At 42.1% G+C, this 26,106-nt stretch overlaps 1 protein-coding gene across 3 annotated transcripts in view; it reads right to left on the bottom strand.

The window, feature by feature from the left end:
* Positions 1-26,106, bottom strand: part of LOC144781938 (cytochrome P450 2G1-like) — an 878,243-nt gene that overhangs the window by 712,037 nt on the left and 140,100 nt on the right. For 2 of the 3 annotated variants that reach the window (XM_078661025.1, XM_078661024.1), the window contains exon 2: positions 21,007-21,223. In XM_078661025.1, the coding sequence (XP_078517151.1) occupies positions 21,007-21,177 (171 nt within the window). In that variant the 5' untranslated portion in view covers positions 21,178-21,223. The remainder of the gene's footprint in view (positions 1-21,006; positions 21,224-26,106) is intronic. The other variant, XM_078661026.1, reaches the window with a different exon arrangement.

The raw sequence follows: 26,106 nt of genomic DNA, 5'->3' as shown, positions 1-26,106 counted from the left end.
CAAGCTCACCAGCTTGAGCCAACTGATGGGGAGCTCATGATGTCTCTACTACAGTCCGCAATGTAGTCATAGCATAAACTGTGGTGGTGGTGCCATCTGGTAATTAAAAATAAGAGCCATCGACATAGCTGCACTTGAGGGTCAGATAAGTGAACATCAGTCAGGTCTACCCGTGCTTTTGTCTCCCCCTCCATCTGAAAAATACAGTCATGTTTGTCAACTGCATAATTATCAGAAGGGAAAGGTAGTAACGTGGCTGGATTCAGAGTGGCACAAACACATGATCGTAATGTGTTTAGTGAACAATGTTAATTCCTAGCCAGTAAGATGTACACTGGTGAGGTGCTGTGTCTTTGTCTTATTTAAAAGTGTATCCACAGCATGGGGTACCATAACTGTGAGGTCAGTATCAAGTACGAGTCCAGCCGATTGCCTGAATGGCCCTAGAAACAGGGTCAAGCCCAGCATAAAAGTAAGCACAAGGTCGCAGCTAATCCCCAAACTTTTGTGTTAAGACAAAAAGTGCGCAACCAGCCATCTCATGAATATAGAGTACAAATGGTTTGTTGTAACTTGGTGTGGCAAGTACATGAGCCGAACAAAGCAGCGTTTTTAATTGCTCAGAAGACTGCTGACAGTGGGGCGCCCAAGGAAAAGGCTCATGCATTGCTTTTGTTCCTAATACAAAAAAAGGGTTTGATTAGTAGCGAATAATTTGGTATCCACTGTTGACAGTAGGAAGTAATACCTATAAAAGCATTGAGTTTGTGGAATGTGCATTTTAACAATAGTACTGATACGCTCAGGGATCAATCTCCTATCCTCCTTCAACATTAGGTGACCTAAGTAGGTAACCTCCTGTAAACAATGCTGACATTTGGAAAGAGAGACCTTATGACCATGATGTGCCAAATGCAATAACAATTTCAGTGTAGTTTCCTTACAGCCTTGTTCTGTGTCAGAAGCAATCAACATGTCATCAAAATATTGCACCAATATATTACCCGGAGGATGCGATAGTGAATCCAACTGATTTTTCAATACTTGACTATAAATACTAGGACTCTCCGTATAGCCCTGAGGAGTGCAAAAGACACTAAAGCTTCCACCGGCCAGTGTAAACCCAAACAAATACCTGCTATCTGGATTGATAGGAATGGTAAAAAAATTATTTTTCATATCTATAACAAAAAATAATTGAGCAGTGGGGGGAATCAACATTAAGAGCGTAGTGATATCAGGAACCACTAGGAACTGCTGAACTACAATTTTAATAACCTCTCGCAAATCAATCACAAATCAATAAACATAATCACAAACCTCAGGGGAACCCGAAGGTGTACTCTTAAGAACCGGAAGAATAGGACTATTACAAATGTTGGCAGATGTTTCCTCATCTACTACCTTTCGTATCAAATTAGGGGAAACAACCAGAATTTGTGGGCATACCTTGTCAGTCCCATTGCAGGGACCACCGCCGCTGAATCGCTCCCATCCGCCGCCGCACAGCCAAACCAGCGGCCGCAGTGCGAGGGGGGCGTTCGGGACAGAACTTCATTCCCCAGACGCTCTAGCGGCGGAACACGCCGCCACACCTCATTCCTGCGCCAGGAGGCGCTTCAAAAGGAGGCAAGCCCCAGTGGAGCGGGAGAAACAACCAGTATTTGCGGGCATACCTCGTCAGTCCCATTGCAGGGACCACCGCCGCTGAATCGCTCCCCTCCGCCGCAGCACAGCCACACCAGCGGCCGCAGTGCGAGGGGGGCGTTCGGGACAGAACTTCATTCCCCAGACGCCCTAGTGGCGGAACACGCCGCCACACCTCATTCCTGCGTCAGGAGGCGCTTCAAAAGGAGGCCAGCCCCCGCGTCGCGGGATCGCGCGCGGGTCGGCGCATGGAGAAGCCTGGGACAAGGGCGGGACCATCTAAGGCCATCATAGGCCAGAAAAGGCCGGGTCGGGCCACCCCCCTTGGCCTTGCAACAAAAGGAGGTAAGGAGCCCCGAAGATTATTCATAGGCACACTTTGCCCTCCCCAAGGGAAACCATACTGTGATGTGTGACCATTTTTAGATGCTCCTAGGTGTTTGTTGCTGTTCCCGTGCTAAATACATAAAAGCCAGTTACATTATGACATGCAAGGGGGTGCGCAAAAATACAATTCTCAAGAGGGACTTGGCCAAGGGGACGTTGGACCACAATCAACAAACAATTATTTAAGGGTTCAAGGGAAGTATTTAGAGACCCGGGCACAGTTATAACCCCCCACACAAGTACTAAAAAACAACAAATAACTGTGGGTCTAATGATACGTTCAAGACATGCTATGCGTTGCTGGCTATGTGTCTGCTGCTACTGTTTAAATAGAAGACAGACTGGACAGTCAACCACTGTGAAAAATGTCCATCAGTTACTCATTTTCGGGCTCCCAGTACATCATCTGGTCTACTCCACAGTAGTATGACCACCACTCTATCCCCATAGATATATATTGGAGAAATATAGTGGTGGATGAATGTCTGGTAAGTTTTGTTCATTTGTGAGTAACGGAAAGCAGTGCATAAAAAATAAGTGCAAAGGGAAAAATATAAGTGTAAGATTGGATAGTGCATACAATAATCACTTTATTCTAAGGTCATGCACCTCCAATATTAAAAACAACAATAGTGCAAAAAAGTCAGGTGGTTCAAACAAATACCTTCTGACTGGGCTATCTGGTCGACATGTTTCTGCGGGTAATGGTCATATATTATACCAACCGCTTCCTCAGGACCCATAAACTTAATTGCTACTGCATAACGTGATAATATGTGAAAAAACAACAGGACATTTGTGAACAGAAAAAAGTGTCACCTGTACACTTCCATTTTCCTCCTTAAATTGTAAGGGGAATTGCCTCACCTCACCTGGCAAACAGCTCAGGAAAATGAAGCCCCGCTCTCTCCGTCGGTACTTCAAACAGTCAGCCGGGCTGTTTGGGGAGGTGGACCACTACTTAAATAAGGCAACATCACCCATTGCCCGTCAAATAGTGAGAACAGAATGACGTCTGTCTACAGATAACACTTTCAGTAAGCGATCTCCCTCACAGACAGTTGACGTAGCACAAAACTCATCATTGCTGGAGGAACTCAATAATTTATGTGAATCTAAGTATGCTTCTGTGGAATCGAGAATCGAGCAACTCAGTGCTTCTATCTGCCCTACAATAATCACAAGTCCCCAGTCTAGTACACTATCCCAACCAAATGAAAGTTTGCTGGGTACTCCCCTTTCACTACCTGCAAAAGGTAACACGCAATCTATAGTTTCCCCTCAGGTGCCCTCTGTTAAAAGAAAGCGAAATATGGATAAACACACGGGGAGTCAAGCAAAACAACAAAAACTGAACTTAAGCCCTCCATTGCCTATCACCATTACCCCTAAAGCATGCAAGGATTCTGCGAAACGGGTAACTTCCGCACCTTCTACCCAGCCAACTCTATTGGCCCAGATAGAAATCATGATTAACTCTATACTATCCCCCTTGATAGAAAGAATGAATAACTTAGGGGATAGGATTACGGGTATAGAGGAAATGACTAAGGCAAACTCGCTACTCTTAAAAAGTATGGCAGGTCCCAACCAAACACAGTTTTTATCTGCCACTGAAGTGCCAATAACATCTCCACAAAGTAACATTGACAAAAATCAACCAGTAGCCTCACATATGTTATCTTCAAACACCCCGAAAGTAACCACAAAATCCACAATAGCACAGAGCTCCTCCACCAGAGTAGGGCTGAACAAAGAACCAACACTCCATAAAGGGTCACTTCCTAACCTAGGGAATATGTCACGAAAAACTAACCACATACACTTATCGCCGGAGGCTGCTCCGTTTGTGTGCGTCCTCTCTGGAGTGCCAGCACTTACATACGGAAAAACTGAAAGACAACAGGACCTAAGAAACAAGGTTGTGTTCTGGTTAACAAAAAATAGACCCTTGCCACCTGATATTGATGGAAGAATACGAAGTGTTAGAAGGGTGGGCTGGCTAGGTCCCCTTCGAAAAGCTATACCTGGTGACCTGGTATTAATAAATTTTAGAAATAATCACGTCGTCCCATATCTTCAAACCTGGCAGCCACAAATAGGAGACGGCCCTATACACACCTGGGAACTGTTTGATTTTTACCCTAGAGCATCACACCTCCCCCAATCAAGATCAAATCTAGAGAGTAACCTTTCGATGGGTAGAAGCGGCCTCGAAGTGAGGGGCTATAATATTCAGACTTCCAATGGATTTGACTTACTTCGTAACGAACTCAATGATTAGCTGATTTGCTCCAATGATTTAATTCTATATTAATATACTGTTATTTATTGTGAAATGAAATGTAATGGTGTATATATATGTATTGTTGCTTTTATGATTTTTATATTCCAAAATCGAATAAAGCTAATCGAATCGTATCAAATCTTGAATAATCCGAAGTAGAGCCCGTTCAACTGCCTGCGGAATCTTATACTGCGGAATGCGGAGTAGAACAGTATTATCTTTAACTTGTACAGAAACTGGGGAGAGGAGTTGGCCTAATGGCTAGGGAGGTTGACCTCAAATCTGGGGTACTGTGTTTGAGTCTCGGCAATGAAGCTGAACATCCTGTGATTCTGGGCACATCACTTAATCTCCCAGTGCCTAACAAAAATGAATGTGCCCCCATTTAATGCAACTGGTCCCATGTAAAACGCTCTGATACCCAATTTGGGTCAAGTTTGCGGTATATAGAACTCTGTAAACAAATAGTTGTATATGCAACAGACCCACATCCGTATCACCTGTGGTCCATAGAGTGGGTGGTACCTGAGTAAATTAAGCTGGGAGGGGCGCATCCTGAGACAAACACTGCCTAGTACCCACATCAGGATCCATAGTAATATAAACACCTGCAGGGGAGCAATAGATAGTACCATGCAATTTATTCAACAGATCCAAACCCATCAAGTTTTCAACACAATTAGATGTTAACAAAAATGGGGATTCCAAAGTGAAAGGACCAACAGTCAATGCAAGAGGTTGGGAAATGGGGCTTACAACCAGTACATCTGAAAAACCTCCTGAAACATAATTGTGGCCAGACAAAGCCACCCCGGGGACGATATGTTGAGAAATAGAACTCATTGTCACACCTGTATCCACCAAAAATTCCTTAGTCATACCTTGCAAATCTGCTGTGACATATGGACCATGCTGATCTACAGGAATTGTAACTGGTCCCTCTCTGTTGGTTTGTATAGCGCTCGAATCGACTCTCATTGGAGTATCTCTGCGCTTTGACACCTGTAGTCTATAAGACATACCCGTCACCTCATCCATGTCATATTCATCATGATAACACTGTCCATCTCGTAGATCATAAACATAAATATTGTCAGAAGGGTCCACAGAAGTCACAGGATTCTGATTTCTATCAGTCCCAAGGCCCCTACCACCAGAACTTAATACTCTAGGGGATGTAACCTTTTGTAATAACACCAGACACTGGCTGCACCAATGATCTTACTCCTTACAATACACACACTGATTCGGGCCTAAAGGCATCGCAGAGGGCTGTCTAGTACACAGCAGTTGTCTAGAAGGTCCACCTCGTCCCCTACTATTTCCCCTAAAGGCTTTTATGCAGGAACACCTTTGTCTTCAAATCCTAGTGCTTTTTATCAGTTTTATCTTTCTCCTCCTGAACATAGTGTTCATAATATTGGGCCATATTCAAATAACAGAGGGAGATGACATAGACCAAGTACTCTAGGATGCCTGCAATTGTGTCAATATTTCAGGAAGGAATTTAGTTACAAACCGATCAACAAACAAACAAACTCCTCCTTCAGTGGACATATCCTGTCCACTATAATCCAAAAACGTATCTTCAAACTGAGTAAAGTAAACAGACACACTCTCCTCCTTCTTCTGTGACAAGCCTTCAATCTGTCCCAATGTACCTTCTTAGGTGGAATGAGAGTGTGCATGTACGTAATAATGCGACCAGGCAATGCAAGTATATCAGCACAGGATTTATCTCCCAGCTTCCTTATCTGATCCCATGCTTAAATCCCATCCCATGTACCACCCAATTCTGCAACATGATCTGGAGTATGCACCTGTCTCCAAATATTGACCGGAACAAGAAGACCAAAAACCATTTTGAAATCAGCAAGATTCATCACAGTAGAAGCAGCATCCTCTGTTAATTCCTAATATTAAGCTGTAGGATTGTTCCTAGGGTCAGGCAACGCAGCCTTAAGAGATAAAACCTCACTTCTTTTCAAACGAGAATAAACCCATTGCTCCTGAAAACAGGCAGCTATGGCCGGTCTAGAGTTGTTACAGAGCGGGTCCGTTAACTCAGGTGTCTCTGAGTAATTTTATTGGGATTCTTTTCATAAGACCAAACTCTGTAATAAACTATAGTGGCAATAGTTGCGAGCACCTGTCCGGGTGCTAAATCAGCTACATAAACACCATCCTTGATATCAAATAACACTTGTGGAGCCTTAATTTTAATGTGTGTGCGCCAAAGGTTAATCAGTGTAGCAGACATGTGCTGAAGAACGTGCTGTTGTAGAATAGGCTCAAACTCACACACAGTTTGCCCAAATGTCCTCGGTACCATAAACCCGATTGCTAGCACACTTCATAGCCTGTCTTGCTAACATATCCTTCTTGTCTTTTCATACTTCAGAGCGCACCAAGGGACCAAGGGACCCATCTGTTCCATGAATTTCACCCATTACCTGTCCTCAAATCCTCGTACTGGCGCCTCAGCATTTGAAAACATCGGAGTATGAAGAACCGTAGAAGGAGAAGCAACAGAGGTAGCAGTTAACGTTTGCATCAGAGGAGAGAGAACAGAGGACACAAGAGTTACAACAGTAGATGTATTAAAGGTCACAGTCATCAAAGATTGTGTAGACAAAGAAGGAGCGGGGGCCGCCGTAGCCAAAGCTGTCGAGACAACAGCTGTGGATAAGGGAACGGCCGAAGCAGATGAAACAGGCTGCTGTAACTGTAGAGGAAAAGTGGGATAAATCCTCTGTGGGGCATAAGGAGGTGGATGTCGAGTATCTAACAACTCTGCTACAAAAGTATCATTGTCCTCTTTGACCAGATAAGACAACATGCAACCGAAATCTCCAATCTTCACATTCAATTTCTGATTCCTGTTTTCTCTATGATATGCTACAGCTTTCTGTATCAATGTTTGCATATTCCCTTTTCGTGCATCCCTCTCCATCTTCAACCGCCTCTGTCTGGCTTCCTTCTGCCAAGTTCGAAGGAAGTCAAACATTGACTGTCTACTTCTTCTCTTAAATAACTGTTGCTGTAAAAACCCAATCTTTTATTCATCAAAAGTGCTCGTCAAAGCCACTGCAACTTGGCCTTGACCCTCGTATATTTGCCCCATGATGTGCTAAACATAATAGGTCCAAGACCATGTTTCACCTACATATAAAAATTCGGGCTGCCTTCAGGAGGTGCAGGCTGAGCTTCTTCTAATCGAGCACCTGCAGAACAGCAACGACAACACAAATTCCAAAGTCTGGTTAGGCTATGCTTTTTGAAAAAGAAAATAATCGCTTATTTTACCTTGTGTATTTGCAAATACTTTTTTATCGATACAGTCTCCCCCGTCTGCAGAAAGGGAATGGATCAATCACCTGAAGAAATCCCTGTTCGGATGCCAACTGAAGCAAGTAACCTTTTTAGGGCCACCCGGGTCACTAATGACCACCTCCTAGCCTTCCGTACTAAATGAAGAGTTGCTCAGACAGTACAGAATACAAGCCAATAGCTGTTTATTCATATACCCTGAGAGCAGAGCGTCATCTGCCCAGTCGCTAGGAGTGTTGCAGAGGGACTGAAATTGACAAGCATAAAGATACATTATGTATGTTACGTAACAGGGCAAAAACACGCCCGCAGTGGTATTTTCCGGGCGGGTGCAGTTAAACAGCAAAATACAGAAAAAACGGTTTCAGCACTCATATTCTTACACAAAGCAACATAGTCTAAGGTCATTCCATCCAGAGCCCACCACCAGACAAATGGGAGAGGGCCTATATCTAGTGAGAAAGCTTTATGCTAACATGAATGGTATGCTAATTACTGAAACAGAACACAAGAGAAGAAACAAAGCTCACAGGGTAGCATTTCTCGGAACTGAACTAGATCAGTTTTGAAAAGGCCAAAATGGCGCCCAAACAGAAAATGGTGCAATGAATGCTAACTTACATAGAGCACCACGTAAGCATAAACAATTTCTATTCTAACACGCAGACCCCATCCCCAGGAGCATGGTCACTTCTATTTTTTTTTAAACCTAGATTTAAAGGAGATGTGCTGAACGGCCCCACTCCTGAGGCAGTTTCAGCCCCGTGACCCTATCCCCCAGGGCTTTGCCTCTTCTCATTTTTTAAAAAAATGTTATGGGAGGGGCCACTATTGGCCCCAGGGACCCCCATCCAACTTCCACCCTATAAACCTGTAAGCCCAACAACCTGCACAACAAATAAAAATGACATATTTTTTAATAATTACACAATTTACATAGTGAATTACCAATTAATTCATATTTGGCAATATTTAATCAATTATTTGTTAATCAACTTTCCACCCCATGCCTCTAAAAAGCCTACATGAAATTATTTTGCTAAAAGTTGTATTTGCACAATTTACATAATTATTAAACAAATAAATAAATGGTAATAATTAAAGCATATATAAATGAATTATACGTCATTATTTTCCCACTTTATACTCCAACAAATCTCAAACCCACTACATCACTATAAATTACTATTTTTCAATTAAATCAAAAATATAAATAACTTAAAATTACAAATTATATTTTAAAACGTTAACAACAACTACACGAACAAGATAAACCATATACAGTTAAAATATTATGTAACCACATAAAAAACATTTAAAAAACTATCTTTCTCCCCTTAAAAATGCAATATTTTTACCAATGATATTTTTGCACACAATATTTCTGTGTCACGATATTAAAAACTCAATATTTCTGCAACTCAATATTTTTAACTCAATATTTTGTCTGAATACCACCCTGATGTGTATGTGGCGTTTGCCCTAATATCACAATGATATCTCATTCCACATTTTGGAGTGTGATACGGGCCGATAGCGATGTACAGGACTATTTGAGACACATTTTTTGCTCTTCCTATAATCCACAACCTTGAAGCTCTCAAATGGTGTTACAAGTTTTACTCATCACCCCTAGTGCATTCACACCTGCAGTCAGCATAATCTGTATTTTGCTATAGTTTATAAGTAGATTATCACCTGCTTCCCTGTACCTCCATACTAAATTCCTCCTATGATGCCTTCGATAGCTGATACATTAGGGACGGAGCACACCTTCTCCTCTTATGTCTTTAGCTTATTTTGGTGTGCAGGGTAATCTCCTGTTGCCTGGGTCTCTTGCAATGCATTGAATTATTGTTGTCTACCCTCATTCTGATCATTGAATTTCGTCTTCAACATCACAATGATATAAAGAAACGGCAGTGATTTTCACAGTGATCCATTCTCTGGGACACCTGCTGTTCTGTGATGGTCTGTGCATTATTGTTTGATCCAACAGCTAGTCATAGTGGGAGACCATTCCCTGTTCCAACCCTTACAACTAAAGATCACTAATGATTATGTTGCTGATAATGCCTGACCTAGAGTGTTTTTTGGTCGTCTCTGAGGTTTTAGAGGAGGGATGTAACTTGTAAGTTCTTTGAACTATGTATCATGAGTCTGCCATGCTCCGCAATGTTTGCATTTCTTAAGAAAAGAAAGACAGTAATAGTCCTGGGGCATCTCATTATTAAAATTCCTCTTATACTGGATCCTCCACTCAGAGTGCATCATCTTGCTAAGGTCCATACTAAGAGGGTGCAATGTCTGGGGAAGCGATTATTAGTGCTGATGGGGGAACTATTTACACTCCCCTATATCTTTGGCTCAAGGACTCTTTGGCTCAAGTTCTAGATGGCAGCCCCACTTGTCTGGAGTTCAACAGAACAATCTTGAAATCCAAGGACCATAGGGATTGCAGCAGTGAGGAAGACCTGCAAAAAGGTCCCCTTACTTAAACAGATATACAGAGGATCCCCTTCCTCAAATAGGCCTACAACACTCCTGCACATAATGATTGATCTGAATAAATGCTATATTTTTAGCCACCTATTAGTTTTAGTTTTTAGTTGATCACTGTAAGTCACATTGTGAGTTCTAAAATATTGGTGGTAATATGGTAAACACATTTCAGTGGAATTTAGATTTTTTTCAGGTGGCCATTTGGTAGTGTGATTCTGTGATTATGGTGTAAGTGCATTTTTGTCACATTTGTTCTATCCATTGCAAAGCGTAAGGAGAGGGGTTTATTAAATAGTATGGTTGTGTATCATCACTGTATAATAAAATCACAAACCAGACTTTGATCCAGGCAAGCTCATTTGCAAAACCTTAGCTCAACCCTGGGTAGCTGTAGCTTCAAGCAGTCAGGCTTTTTCAAAGGGACAAGAGCAACCCAGATTAAAAGAAACAGTTGAATAATGAAGAAACACAACACAAAGGGAATCTGACACCAATTTATAAATATAGCTCTTACTTTTATATATTTTAGATACCAAAATGGACAAACTCTTTTGAAGGGTTCCAGAGATATAAATTATTAAGCAAATAATAAACCACTGCTTTTCACTTATATGCAAACACGCATTGGCAACTATCGTGGTTAGTGGGTATTTGGAAAACCTTTTAAAAGTTGAGTATGACTAATTCAGCCCAGTTTAGATTATCAAATCTGTCAGGGACTGAAACATAGGGAGCAATAAGTCTTGGAAGGACAGTTAGCTTGTAGTGAAAGCAGTCTCCAGTCCAGTTTCATGTCCTATGGGCAAACTGTCATAGACATCAATAGAGAGGTCCTGATGCAAACAATACAGAATGTTGAAGATGCTGAAGGATGCCGAGGATGCTGATCCTGTGATGGGGGTCTTCCTAAAGCCACTCCTCGGTCCCCAAACATCGCGCGGGGACTTTGATCACAGGGGCCGATGTCCCTCAAAGTCTAGTTGAAGTCCAGCTAAAAACCAGTGGCCCGGGTCTACTAGTCTTCAATCATAGCAAAACCAGTGGTTTTATTTAAAGGAGGCTAGGATCCATCTTGGGCGACCAAACTACACTCTGATGACCCTCGCTTTTGTGAATCAAGATTTGTCTCCTAGGCTGCGCTTCAGTGGTTAGCTGAGGTTAGGTAATCTTGGATTTTAACTCGTTGTAGCTGTAACGGGAAGTCAGCCAACTGGTTCTTGGAGTCACTTCTGTCTGGGGCCTTGGGTGACTTTTCCTCAGCAGGGCAACACAAGCACAGTCTTCTCTTTGCTAGCTCAAGGATCAGCAGGTGCAGTCCAGTCACTGGTGCAGCCTTTCTTTGCTGGGTCCAGGGAACAGCAGATCAGTCCTGATTTTGTCTGCCCTCCTGTGCAGGTGTGATGAGACGTCTGGGTACCAGAGGGACCACTTTCATGCTCAGAACTTGGGGATGCAATAATTACTAGCTAATGGGCTACCAGGGCCCCTCCCGACTAATTAAGACTACCTGCAAAATGTGGCATCCAGCAATCTCGGAATGCAATATTCAGTCCCCTCCCACATCGCAGAACAATTCCCTTGGTGTGTGGAGCTTGTTAGCCAACCCTAGATGTGCGGCTACCTGAGCACTGCACACCCACAGGAAAAGCAGTTTAGCAGTTTCCCTCTTTTTGTCCCCAACGCCAACCTGTGTCCCAGAACAAAAGAGTAACCATTATTCCCTTAATACCTTGAAGTACTAACTTTAGTAGTCTCATTCAGAAGTTAGCACAGCTGAGTTGTCATTATGTAACCCTTTGCTTGCCAATGGGGCAACTAACCTTTCTACAGAAAAAAAACCAATTTGTTTTTTTTTTACTGTTAGGACATGCAAAAAACACATATCCCACTTTTCAATACACAGCACCCTGCCTTTTCGCTTGATAGGCCTGCCGTATCGGGAAAATAATATGCATTAAAAAGAAGGTTTGGACTTTGCCATGAGCTTGAGTGGCACAGCCTAGTCAGCAGTTCGAGAACTGTTTTGCCAGCCAGCAATGTCTTGCTGTTAGTCCTACTTTTCTCTGCCACACTTGTGGTAGGACAATAAGTGCAGCAGTGTATGAGGGACCCTTTAACTTGCAGGCCCCGAGTACCCTGGTACTATAAACCAGAGACTCATAAGTAAATTCACCATAATATCTTTATTCGATGAACAAGAACAGCCATAAAAGAGTACAATAGAAATTGACATAAAAACATCCCTCTGTAACATATTAACAAAAGTATGCGGATCAGATCAAATCCACGTTTACAATAGAAAACAAAACAAATACTGTACATATATGTAATTCCCATGATCAATCAGGTCTCAACTGTCTGGACATTAACGAAGCTCGAAAAAAACAAGATACAACAAATAAAACAAAGTCATTAGGGTTTATCAGAAGGTAGAAGAGGGCAGTGTGTTCTTGGGTGAATTTAAGAAAATTCAACAAATGGGCTAAAAATTGCTTCCTAGGACTACTGAAATAGTCATCTAATATAACAAAATGTAAGGTGTCCTGCCCATAATGAGCCCAAACACTGGGTACAGCCAGGAGATGATGTAGCTGGTTAAATTTTAACTTGGCCAAATGAAACCTGGCTTATGTGTTACATACCTGAGCTAGACAGGGCTCCATGCCCTGTACAGTCTTTAAAAATGTGTACCCTCACTGAAGGTTTCTGCAACTCAAGCTGTTTCCTTGATAACAAAGCTCGCTCGAGGAACAGGCTCTTGGGGCGATATTATCAAGAAAGGGCGATACTTTATCGCCGCTTTTATCGGCAGGAAACTGCCGCTAAAACGGCGATAATGGGCTTAATAGTATGCCCTTGTGAATTCCCATAGAAGCCCAGGTTCTGGTGTTAACCTGGGCTTCTGTGGGAATTCACAAGGGCCTATTATTAAGCCCATTATCGCTGCTTTAACGGCAGTTTCCTGCTGATAAAAGCGGAGATAATGTATCACCCTTTCTTGATAATATGGCCCTTGGTTCTTTTCCGTTCCCAAGATGACAGTGAGTAGGGATCAAGAAACACATATCTTCTCCCAAGGGAGGCAAATGCTGCCTTTGCATACGTGATCCAGGTCCAGGGTATTCTGTGTGTTAAATCAAGAGATAAGCAGTCAGAGAGGATCAGACAATTAAGCATTAACCCATCCTTGGCACAGATCTTGATACAATACCACAGGGGCAAAGGGCAACACAATCAGTTGAGTGGCATATTTAAAGGTCAGGAAGCATTGAGAAGGTAGGAGTGTGTGTGGGACCTGCACTAATCACCGTAGCAATGGATTTTCAGCTATTTGAATGCTCTCAGTATTCACAAACCCCCGAACCTCACTCCCATATCAAATCTGGGACACACATTTAGCGTGATATACCTTCGGTAAAACTTGCAGTGACCAGAACCGAATCTACGTTCAAAGCTGTTTACATCCCCATTGGTTTTGATGAACTCCGATTTCTTGCCCTCAGTTAAGGAGTTCCAATTTTTCTTTACATCAAATAAAACACCTAAGTTGGAGAAGGCGTAAACTTTACCAAAGGTATGGTTTGCCAGTTTACAATTCTTGGAACTAGTAGATCATAGTATTTTGTTCAGGAGTGGGTACAGCCCTTTGGCCAGATAGGCCATGAGGACCACATTGATAACATACAACAATAGTGGAAGTGATCTAATGCCTGCCTTTGGGTTGTCTGCCTGGACAGAGAGGGGTGCTCAAGCCCATTTATATATAACAGGGATGGTGCGAGATGCACCCTTGGTGGACACCGCTTAGTGTAGGGAAAGACAGTGTATGGGCCACCTCCTGCGAGAAGTGCTCCGAGGGAGTGGTGTCAGAGTGCTGGTCAGCCAAGAGGGACACAATGTTTGAGCCCACCTCTATTTGAGGCAGCAGGGCCCAAAGCTTAGAATGGTTGACCCTGTTGAAGGTGAATGTAATGTCCATGAAGGCTAAGTAGAGGGAATTGTCCGGTCAATAGTATATTTGTTGATTATGAGATAGAGGTTCAGACATTGGTCAAATGTTGACCTCCCTGACCTAAACCCATATTAGACATCACTCAGGATGTTATTGGCATCAGACTGCACCAAAAGCCTGTTAAGGATTGCCCTCTTCAGGAACTTTACTTCCGCATTTATTAAGGAAATGGGGGGTAATATTGCGGATTATCCGTATCCACCTTCTTAAGCATGGGCATGATCACTGCCGACGACAATGAAGGCAGCATTTTTTTTTGTGCATATTTTATATAGCGTGAACACGACTCGAAGGTATTTGGAGCACTTCACATGAGCACCGTATTTACATTACAGATTTAGGAATGGGGAGATTAAGTGATTTGCCCAGAATCACAGGATGTGGACGCGACCTCGAGGCTCGAACCCTGGTTTTCAGCACCAAAGTCGGTGGTTTAGCCGACGGACTACGTACTCTCCCCACTTCAGTCCGTGCGGCCGCATTCAGGACCCACGTCAGGAGGGGATCCCAGAGCTCAACTAGGGACTATTAAGTAAGTTAATACAATGCCAATAGTGGGTGAACCAATCTGACATATACCTTTCAAGGGCCATAGCACTAGAATTAAAGTTTAATTAGCAGGCCTCAGCGCACCTTCAGAGTCAAAAAACCTTCAGCATCACTCCGCATGTTTAGGGGTGATCATAAAAAAGAGGCATTTCCTAACACACTGGTACTGCCTTCTGGTAGCTAGTTACCTATCATCGTTACAATGAGTAATAAGGCGTATAAGGGAAATGGACCCCGCAACTCTTAGATTGGTAGCAAAACCAGGTGTAATTGTGGAGAAGTGACCCCTGGGCTACGGTGCCGCTCCCCTGCTGCACTATTGATTGCAACGATACTCTTGTCACCGTTTTTTATGGCTTTATGCAGACTAAAGTGAAGATTTGCATATCTATGTGCAGCATGACAGTTCCATAGTTGTTTTTTTGGGAGATTTAGCCACTGCTTTATCGTGCTCTTAAAGTTCTAAGGCTAACAGCCAAGTGTTAGATGCTGCTCTGTAAAATCATGGAGGATTAGCGTTTTCACAGAGCCTATACAGCACTGTTTGGTTCCAGCACTGCTTTATATTTTCCCTTCACTGCAACACGCTGTGTTTCTGCATGATAGTCATATTTAAGCGGGCCTTTCATTCTGACCCACGTGAACAACTAGGATGTTTACATATCAATGGACTATAGATTTCTAACATGCTGCTTTAATTTCAAGATAAAGGACAGAAAATCTGACTCTTTGGTAAGCACGTTGACTTTTACTTTACCAACATCCCGTGCATAATATATGAGTGAGTACTCTGCTTGCATTTACTTGGGTGTCTCTACGGTTTACTCACTGTGATATAGTTGCTCTAAATGCAACAATTTTAGTTCCATTCTGCTTAGGATAATGAGGACTTCATGGCTATACTTGATTATTGATGTGTCTCTCTCCTTTGATATGGTTCAGTGTCATTACTGCACACTATGCTACTGTCATACTTCCACACGCTCCTAATGATGACTACTCAATGGATTTACTTGATTACTGATGTGTTTCTCTCTCCTTGAACATGTTCTGTGATACAACTGCACACTATGTAACTGCCTTACTTGTAACGCTCCTTTGTGAAGACAGAACTGCGTCCATGACACACTTAGGGAAATTGTTTGTATCCCTACACATGTGGCTTATGAGATCGTTTGGCACAGATTGTTATTATAGCCATTGTAACATTCCTGTTATTGAACGTCAGTGAAAGATCTGTATAATAAGCTATGCCATCTTTCCTTGTGGTTTGCGTATCGTAACTTTAACCCTTGACAATTTTCCTTTTTCCCCCAAATTCTTTTATATTTCTATCCTCCCCGTTTCACACACATCTCTCTCACCTAACTGACGTGATATATCTGGGTTTTTGCTGCCTTCTGCTATCTAGAGTGCACACTACCTACATTATTATGGATATAAACTATTGATAATTTGACCCTACGCTGTACCACTTATTCTTGGGGCCTTTTGTCAACATCAGCCTTGAGAAAAGCCCTTGGCCAATCGGCCATCAGGTGAGACACGTGTCGGCTGTTTTTTTTCGTGTGATTTCCCTGTTGAAAAGAATCAGTTAAAGTGGCATATTCTGCCTATTACGCACAACAGAACACGAGTTTTGGTAATTATTATTCCATTCATTAGATCTGATTAAAGGGCACAGACCACTATCTACTACTCAAATTGTGAGGTGTGTGCCATTTCTAACATTGGTCCTTTACCGCAGTAGCGTAAATCTTAGATTCATCCACCCATCTCAGAAAACTATAAAATCATGCATTTATGCATCAATTTATTCATTCATCCCTCATTGATTCCTTAAAAAGAAACTAATCTGGCAATGTATGTTTGTTTTGTTTTTACAACCATCATGATTTATTTCAAATGATGCAAATATGTAACTTCCCTTTGTCAAGAAATTATGGGGCATATTTACAACAAAGTGAGGGAGTGCAGCGTTAGCCTACTTGGCTTAACGCCGCACTCCGCCACTTCAGATACGCAGAGCTACACCATATTTACAAAAATATGGTGCATACCTACCTTTCCCCCTGCGCGGGCGCTAAACTTAGCAGCCTAGTGCCAATGCAGGCACCCTTGCACCATAGTGCAAAGATCTCTGCGTTAAGGGTAAGATTGTGGCCTCCCTTCCTGCACATAAACAATCATTAAATGGCGTTCTGTAACTTTTATGCAGCACACATAGAAGTTGCAAAATGTCATTTATATTTGTTGGTTGCTTGTGGTCTTCCACCACAGAAATGAACAGGTCCCTATGTTTACTAACCCAGACTCTTATGGGGGTCTTTACACAACTTATGATATAGGTATTCCTTCACTGAGGAAAAACTCTAGCTACTCTGTTCATCTGATATTCTGGACACACACAATTGTGCGAGAATATTTACAGGATGGCTTCACACTTCATCCAGGTGTCAGGCTTCATCATCAGCCAAAGAATCCTCTAGAATTTTGACCGGCATCCAAAGAGGCCCTAAATGTGTTTGGTACATCACCTTAAAATTTTTATCATTCACAAACACTCTGATTTACTTATTTGAAGGGTCTGTGACCACTAAAACCTGATACACCTCACCCTAATTTCCTAATATCTTCTATCATCCACATCCTGAATGCATTGAGAAAATTCCTCCTAAATGGGACCCTCGCAAATTGATGCTTGAAAGTGCTGACAGTGTTACTAAAGAAAATATTAGTATTCCGAAAATTATGATGCATGGCTGTATTTCTAGTTGCAGATGCCACAATAGGCAATGTTCAAGTCCTTATACAAGTACCTTATTAAGAAATGCTTCTCGTTCCACCTCTGTTCCTGTTATATAAATCTATGTGCAAAAGTTTTCACTTCCTCTCTGCTTGTCTAATAATTTACTCTCTACCATGTCCCCTTAACTCCTCAAAGAAATAACTGATCAATTCTCCTCTATTAAAGCGTTTTTCCATCATCAGCAAAGATGTGCAGTCAATATGGCATGAGGGGGAACTCTTTTCATCAGTCCTTGAGAGATATTCCACACGGGAAACATCCTTAACAACGATAATTTTATAACAACTTACCTGAACAATGAAGCCGGAACCACGACTTTCAAAAACCACGACATTCCTTAAGCACGACTTCCCTAAACCACGAGTCTCTCCACTACCCTCCGCTCCTGTATAACATCACTCCTCAGAATTAAGGGAACATTAGGGTGGGTGTGGGGGGTCTCCCCCCAAAATAAAGGAAAAATTAAAAAAAAGAGCTAATAGTATGCGTTGTAAAAAAATATATATTAAGTAGATTTAGATCCGTTTATTTTTTACGAGTGGTTCACGCAAGAAGTATTGTAATTACAGTAGTGCCATCTACTGGCCAAACACGAGATGTTTCATTCCGTGGTTTAAGGAAGTCGTGTTAAAAAGGTAGTGGTTAAGAATATCTCGTGGTTAGGCTTTCGTGGTTAAGGAAGCCGTAGTTTAGGCAGTAGTTGTTTAGACATACAACCATTCCACACCTTTTTCAAGTGGGATAACGTTGATAGCCTATCAGAAAACATGTTTTCCCAAATTATTTGAAGTAATAAAAAAATCGATTATCATTCTGAAAATGGAAAAATATTGGTATTCCAAAATATTTTTACTCACTAGGTTCAGTACCTGGTTTCACATTGGAGTTCCATTTATCTATAACACTTCACAAAATCCCGAGGGTGAAAATAAAAATTAAATTAAAGAATTGAAGCCCATTCTTAGGGCATAATAATTGATATATTTAAAAACTTTAATTCCATGGTTTGCCTCAAGAATTCAATGAAAGGCTAGTCAAATCAGACATTTTTTTATGCATCTCAATATGGATTTTATTTTGGGTAAAATGGTATTTCGGAGCTATGTCAACATTAAATAACACACATCACTATAAAAATTGGGAATGCATGGTCAAACATCTCCTAAATGTGTGTTCATTATTGTACATTTCAATTATGTTGATAAGACCAGGATATTGGGTCCTATCTTCCCAGGAAAATCCTGTAGAATCATTGAAATAGGGAAGAAGAGGGTAATTAAGAAGTGGGTTTACCAGCTTTCAATGGCTGATGCTGTGAAGGCCACTACGTGTAGAGTTGTCTGCCTCTTTACTTCACGTTTTCCCCCTGAAATGGTGCTGCATCCTTGGCAGAAGGCATGCAAGAGGAATAAAGAGTGCTGCAGTAGATCTGTCCTTGCCCATAAAGCAGGGGATCCTGTCCTGTTTTAGAAATAAACTAACATGCCCTCATGAACAGTGTGGGAGATATTTATGTCCATGTTTCCTTCTAGGGCCACCATGTATGTTACGGTGGACTTGGACAGAACTGACTGAGACTGACCAATGGGACTGTCATAAGAGGGAATGCTCAAAAGAAACCGGTATCGGGTCTGCTGCCAGTATTTTCCCGATGGTGTGTGGCAGCTAATTTACCAGAAAAACAACCTTCACCCCTTCTACATACACACACACAAGATGATGCGGGAGAATTAACTTCTGAATATCTACAATGTTTTGAAGTAATTCTTCTACGAATTAGGTATAGACTGACTTATTTTTAAGCCCATTGCACCACCGCTGCGTCACCTTTTGTGACGCTCCGGTGGTACAGGAGCCTGCTCCATATTTACCAGGCAGCACTAAGCCACTTTTTTGGGCATAATGCTGCCTTGTTAACATTGTTCCCATTAGTGCCGTTTTCTGCGCTAAAGAGGCTTGCAATGGCTGATGCTGGGGCCGCTTGGCTTTTTGACACTGCCCCCGATTCATGAGAAATCGTAACGCTGAGGCAGCGCCAAAAACATACGCCTCCCCAGGGGAGGCTTAAGGGAGGCACAGTGAGGAGAAGCACACATTCTGCAGCACATATAGAAAGAGGAAAAAGCCTCTTGTGATTGTTTTGGGACAGGAAGGTTTCCATTCCTTCACAAAAACAATCATCCTTACAACACATGCACCCTTGAACCATGGTGGAAAGGTGGCTGCGTCGGCGCACGGCAGCGCACTGTGCGCCATCGCTGGGAGAAAGGGCAGGAATGCACTGTATCTGATAGATAAGGCACATTCCTGCCCTTTTTATATGCCACAGGGCAGCGCAGCAGAAAGGCCTGCGGCTCTGCCCTATAGAAAAACCTCATAAATGAGGCCCTGAGTCTCTACACTTGCCCATGAATCCCAAGAGAGTTATTGAAGACATTAGGTCAAATCCCCAAAAATGTTGGAATCTCCGGATGCATAGGCATATGCCTATGCATTGCATTGCTGAGATTAAAAACTGTTTATCCGACTCGAACACCGATGTCTCGTTTACAGGGAGTGATTCTGAGTTTCAGAATTTCCACTTGGAAATGTATAATTAGTGGTGTACTTTCCTATATTTTACTAGTATTGCATGAAGATTATTTAATATCACGCTTGTAAGTGCAGATCAGTGTTGTATTGTCATAATTTAGTACTTTGCACTTTGTTCTTTTTTGCTCTTTGTATAAAACCCAGAGAAACCGGTTTATTAAACCAATTATAATGGACATTCTACCCTGTAATTACAAAGAAGGATACAGGTATCTACAATTGCTGTATACTGCTGCTATGTGTAGTGCCATGCTTAGTTTATTCAGATTGGCCCTTATTGCTAGGAACCGATACTGAAAATATAATCCTCCTTTGGGATTTTTTGTATCCTAAATAGATAGAAAGAAAATCAGTTGTTCTTGGTGGGATATTTAACTAAACATTTAATGAAAGAGTTTAGGGCAAAGTAAGATGAGTAGTATGAAAGGTTGAATTGTCTTACATATGTGATATTTAAAAATTAAATAGCACAATGCACTTTATTATGATATATTTTATTCATTTTTGGATTTTTATGAATTATGTTAATACTTTTCATATGGATTGTAACTTTTTTAGATAATGTGCTGAAAATGTAGCTGAGAATTTATTATATGATAATAATCTGAATCGATAGATCTTCAAACCATTTGTAATTTGTGTTTCTTTTTTAAAAATGTATACTTTTATGATTCTTTCTCTTGAATCGAAATAAAGTTTTATGACTGACTGACATAACTAATACATATGCATGCTAGAGAATCAGGATGTTTAAGTGGGCACCTAATTTGGATTGCAGTACTCTTGATACTCACTTTCAGTTACAAACATTTGTAGTCAATATATAATTCATGCCTTGAGGAAGCAAACCCCTTAGAAATATGCAAAAATACAAAAATAAAATAAACTTACTGCCAACAGAGAGCCCACCATGTCCCCGCTCTTTATTTGAAGGAAGTTTCCAATGAAAGGTAGAGCAAAGGGTCCAGGGGGTAGATTGAGATTCTTTTTCCAGGCCTTCATTAGAAACAGGCAGGCGATCCAGGCTATGAGCAAGGGAGTGACTATTCCAAAGAAATCCATTGTGTTACGCGTTGACTAGATTAAGTTTGTTTTTGCAGGAAACTCCCTTTAAAAGAAGAATTAACAAAATGGCATCTTAGGTCACAGTTACAAAAAATGATTTGGACTGAACATACACAAAATTAACATTCTGCTTGCATTGTTTAAAACAAATAGACAATGTTTCCACTTCACAAGGATGTGATGCTGACATTACACTCCTATGTTTCAGGAGCAAGTCGTGCAGAGAATGTGAAAAAAAGTAAACCAATGTATCTTGGTCCTGGATTTGGTGGAAGTAATCCTCCACTCCTGAGTTATTAATACACTACAAGTATCACCAAGGGTGCATACTTACCATAGAACACAGGGTGAACACTGAAAAATGAGGCATTACTGGGGAAATCCGTAATTTTGAGTCCAATACTCCCAGTAATGCCTCATTTTTCTCCATAGTTTCACCAACACATTCCGCTTGCTTTCAGCGGCTGGAGTCCTAGGTGAAACCAAAGCCATTGTAAATCTTCAGATCGGATGAGGCCTGCAACAGGGGTTATTTGCCGCACTGAAATTAAAGGATGTAATGTACTAAAAACCTGGTCGCAAGATCTGGTCACAACTTAGGCACCAGCTCTCTGCAACCAGTAACTTATTTCGAGAACCAACTTATGTAGTACCAGATCGGTTCACAAAATAAGGAATCCTTGTGGTCGCAAACCCACCTGTCACATGGATAGTAAATTATTAATATTAATTCTGCTGGTCACAAGTTGCAACCCACTACAATTGGCTATAATATCAGGAACAGTGGTCTGCAAGGGTCAAGAGACTACCAATTCTGTGATTGGTTTTCAAGATTTTAATTTTAAGCTCCCACCCCAATTCTAAAAGGGGTAGGGGTCCAAAGGGGTATCCTTCCTCTTTGTGAATCAGTTACCACCCCAACTTGGAAGTCAGTAATTAATTAATGGTTTGCCACCAATATTCCTGTTCCAGATATTGATACTTATGGTACAGTATCACTATTTGGAAGGGATGCCCACAACGCACCTCTTCCATATTGCGGGAGGGTCCCTATTTCTAAACCCATTTTAGAAGTTGTTAAAACATTAGCAACCCCTAAAATGGGTTTAGTACATAGCAAATAGCTTTTTAGCTGTAGCAAACCCACTGATTTTGTAAATCAGACGGTTCGTGATGGCTAAAATGTTTACTACACCTCACCTGAGGGTCCTCGTTCCTATGAAACTCTTGCATGTAGGGATGTTAAAAATGAAAAAAGGTACAATTCAACAGAAAATACAGAATACAATGGTGACAGAATAGCACAACTTTCCTAAATCTCCACCTTCAACTTTGTGAGATTTGGAAGCTAACATATGCAATATGCATACATAAAGAGTCTTACTTAGATGAACACGACAACTAGGTGAACATTGAAAATTGTAAACAACCTCAACAGAGATATTTTATTGAATAACCTAGAGTAGTTTAGAATGTTGAGTGAGAGGGAGCAGGACTGGTAAATCTGCAACTTTGTAGCAAACCAGATATGTGCATCCTAGTATCGCACTAGTGTGCAAATGCTAGAGGATGCAATAGAGTGATGCTGACATAGTAAGATCGCACACTTATGTGAAAATTCATTCAGTATCTTAATGACAGACATGCAAATTGATCTCTTAGTCAAAAAACACCCAGGAACTGCTCAGAAGGTCTGGTAAATATATAAGGAACATGAGAATTTACACAGCTACAATGCTATCAGATGTCTTGAGTGAGGGTTGTTATCTCTTTCATCCAAGCATATCCAGTGCAGATCAGTGCCAACCACTACTATACAAAGCACGTCTAGGATCCACAGAGGTTGAACTTTCCAGTACATAGCATATCGCAGCTGCAGATTCACGATTCTATGTCTGGACTGAAGGCAAGGATTATGCTTTCCTTCTTCAGTTTAATTGAATAGCAGTCTTGTAAAAACATTAGAAAAATAACAAATCCCATGAACATCAGGGAACCAGTTAATTGGAGCTAAAAAAAAACATTAACCAATCAGGGGGCCACAAGTCCATTATAGTCCCACAACCGTGTCTGCCCTTCCTCTTTATTTACTGCTCCTCGCAGCCTTGAGATAAGTGCAGTCTCTTTGCCACCTTTCTCTTGATTTGGTGGTTATTTGTTGTGTGCTTTCTGTTAAACATTATTTCCCGTCAAAGGGCTTTCCGCCTACGACCCTACGAAGTGCCTTCACTTCTATGTGGTGCTTCCCTCGCTCTCAGCCATGTCGGGACTCTGCGGTGTGGTCCCCCAACTGCAAGATGGACCCGGTATTTTTCTTAGGGCGTGACCCGAATGCTGATCGGATTGCATTCCTCAGTGGAGTGCAATCGATCGGGCACAGCAGCTGTGTCCTCCTAAAAAGAAGCACCCAGGTCTGTAGTGTGCACGACCCAGGGGAGTCTGTATTTTTGCCAACAACAGCAATTTTTCAAATCAAATACTTAATGCTTGTAACACGTACTACGTCCAACAGTAGTTGAGGTCATTGACCTCTGATTTTACCATATGAGTGAGCTTGTTCTGGACCCTCGAGACACCCATGGGCCTCATATACTGTGTGCAACATTTGGAAGGGGATAATATCATTCCTGTATATCAGACAGCTGTTCTTGTAGGCTACATACCTGCAGCTAGTTGTGGTGCCCTGCAAACCAAAAGGGCTGCTTGTGTCCCCAATTTATTGGTGCCTCTCAGGCCCCCACATTTCTCCTGATCTTAACCAGTCTACATTGTGCCCACATAATGAAGAAAATTCATGATTCCCACTCTGAATAGGGGGCAGTTACCTACCTCCCTACAGATGACTATTTCTGTGATGTCATGGATGCATCAATCCAATGGGCGGTCTCAGAAGCCTTAGTGCCTCTTGAAAACAAGGTAATGATGCTGGCAGTTCAATGCCTTTGACCCCTTCAGCCCAAGGGAAGAACCCAGGGACCTCCACCTTCTAAGCCTACGTTCAAACCCAAGACACCCCAGCATGCTTGTACCAAGTGCGCTTGCGTAGATCTAGACACCTTCGCTCCCATAAAAGGTGCCTTCATGAACCAAAGGTCCTTGGAGCCAGCAGGTCCCTTAATCCACCCCTGCGCTTTATCCCTAACCTGGACCCCCCCTCTTGACATCCCTAATCTCCTGACAGGGATGCATTGCCACTTTCCGACGCAGACCTGGAGCCAGACAGATCCTGGTATCCCCAACCTACATTTGTGGCACCTGACAGTGATGATCCCTCCACAACGGCTCAATAGGATCTCATGGACCTGGATGAACCCTTGCTCCCCAAATTCTTGGACTGTGTCCCAGTGGAGAAAGTGGCAAACCATTCTGGCTGAGCAGCTTAGGAAAACCATGGACAGGGAGGTTCGCAATTGCCTCAATGCAGAACATCACCATCCCTCACTGGCAAACCAAGTGGCCCTTATGCAGAGAACAATCCACATCTGCCAACCTTTCGCGACAAATATATTTGAGACCCCAAGAATGGTGGTCCTGATGGCACCACGCCATCTACAAATTCCCAAACCTCCCCTTCAGCCTCTCTTCAGCCCCCTGGTGCTTCACCAAAGTCCTTCGACCAGTGAAGAAACACCTTCGAGCCAGAAGAGTTCACCTAACAATATACCTGGACGATCATCTTCAGTGTGTGGTTGATCTTCTACAATCTTTGTGCTTTCACATCAACTAGAAAAAGTCAGTATTGACTGCAACTCAGTCCATAGTCTTCCTTGGGTTATGGTGGACTCTGCTCAAGTGACCATCAGTCTTCCTTCATGAAAAACTGCCAAGATGCGGCACAAATTTGCACGCACCCTGGGGAAACCAGTCACCTCCCTCCGTCAAGTTGCAAGAGTAGTCGGCATCCATTCCTTATCCATCCAAGCCATATTTCTGGCCCCCCTGCACTACAGGTCCCTCCAGCACCTAAATATATCTCAACACAGAAAGGTCTGACATACTCAGAATGTGTTTCCTTGTTGATAGAGGTAAAAGCAGAACTTCAAAGGTGGTGTGTGCACATGGAGGCAAAGAACTGTCATGCCATTTTTGGGTCCAGTCTGAACCTAGTGATAGTGTCTGATGATAGTGGTGTGGACTTGGGGCGAGATGTGGGGAACTCTACACAAGAAGAAGATGGTTAGAACATAAAAGTACTCATCTTATCCAGTGTTTGGAGCTGATGGTGGGCTCCTTTGCGTTCAAATGCTAGATGAAAAACTGAATCCAATGCAATGCATAACTAAAGCTGGGCAATGTGACAGTGGTCAGGTACATCAATCACCTTGGGGAAAGTCATTCCAAACTTCTCTCTTACCTTGCCTGGAGCTTCTGGGAAAACTGTCCAGAGAATCAAATCTCTGTCATCTTCTAGGTGTGGACAGCCAAATGGTGGACTGGCACGACATGCAATGCAATAACGTAATGAATAGTATATCTCAGCGACCCGAGTTTTAGGTGGCCAGTGTAGCGCCAGTGATCCTAGTGTGAAAGATGGAATCTATTTAGTACATTATTTAATTAATTTACTCTTTACCCCAAACACAGGCAAACAGCCACATCACCTTGGAATAGCTGTCCGGAATGGGACAGCTATTCCGAGGTGATGTGGCTTTGGGGAATGCAGGGATCATGTGGCACCCCGTTATTCTTTTAGAAGCCGTGTTTACATGTAATATTAAGGATATGCAGTCACTGTTGGGTACTACAAAGAGGACTATTTAAATCGTCTGTTCACCCGTGTATGTGGTAAAGAAGAAAGATACACAATAATATATTAAATGGATATTATCCTTTATATTATGATTACTTGTTGCTATACTGGCCACCTGAAATATGGAAGGCTGAGAAATATTATCCATTATGTCATCGCGTTTTATTAAATCGTTT

Source organism: Lissotriton helveticus, chromosome 9 (assembly GCF_964261635.1).
Source record: "Lissotriton helveticus chromosome 9, aLisHel1.1, whole genome shotgun sequence".
Lineage (NCBI taxonomy): Eukaryota > Metazoa > Chordata > Amphibia > Caudata > Salamandridae > Lissotriton > Lissotriton helveticus.
Note: the sequence above shows the minus strand (reverse complement) of the source record. Positions and strands in the feature narration are given on the sequence as shown.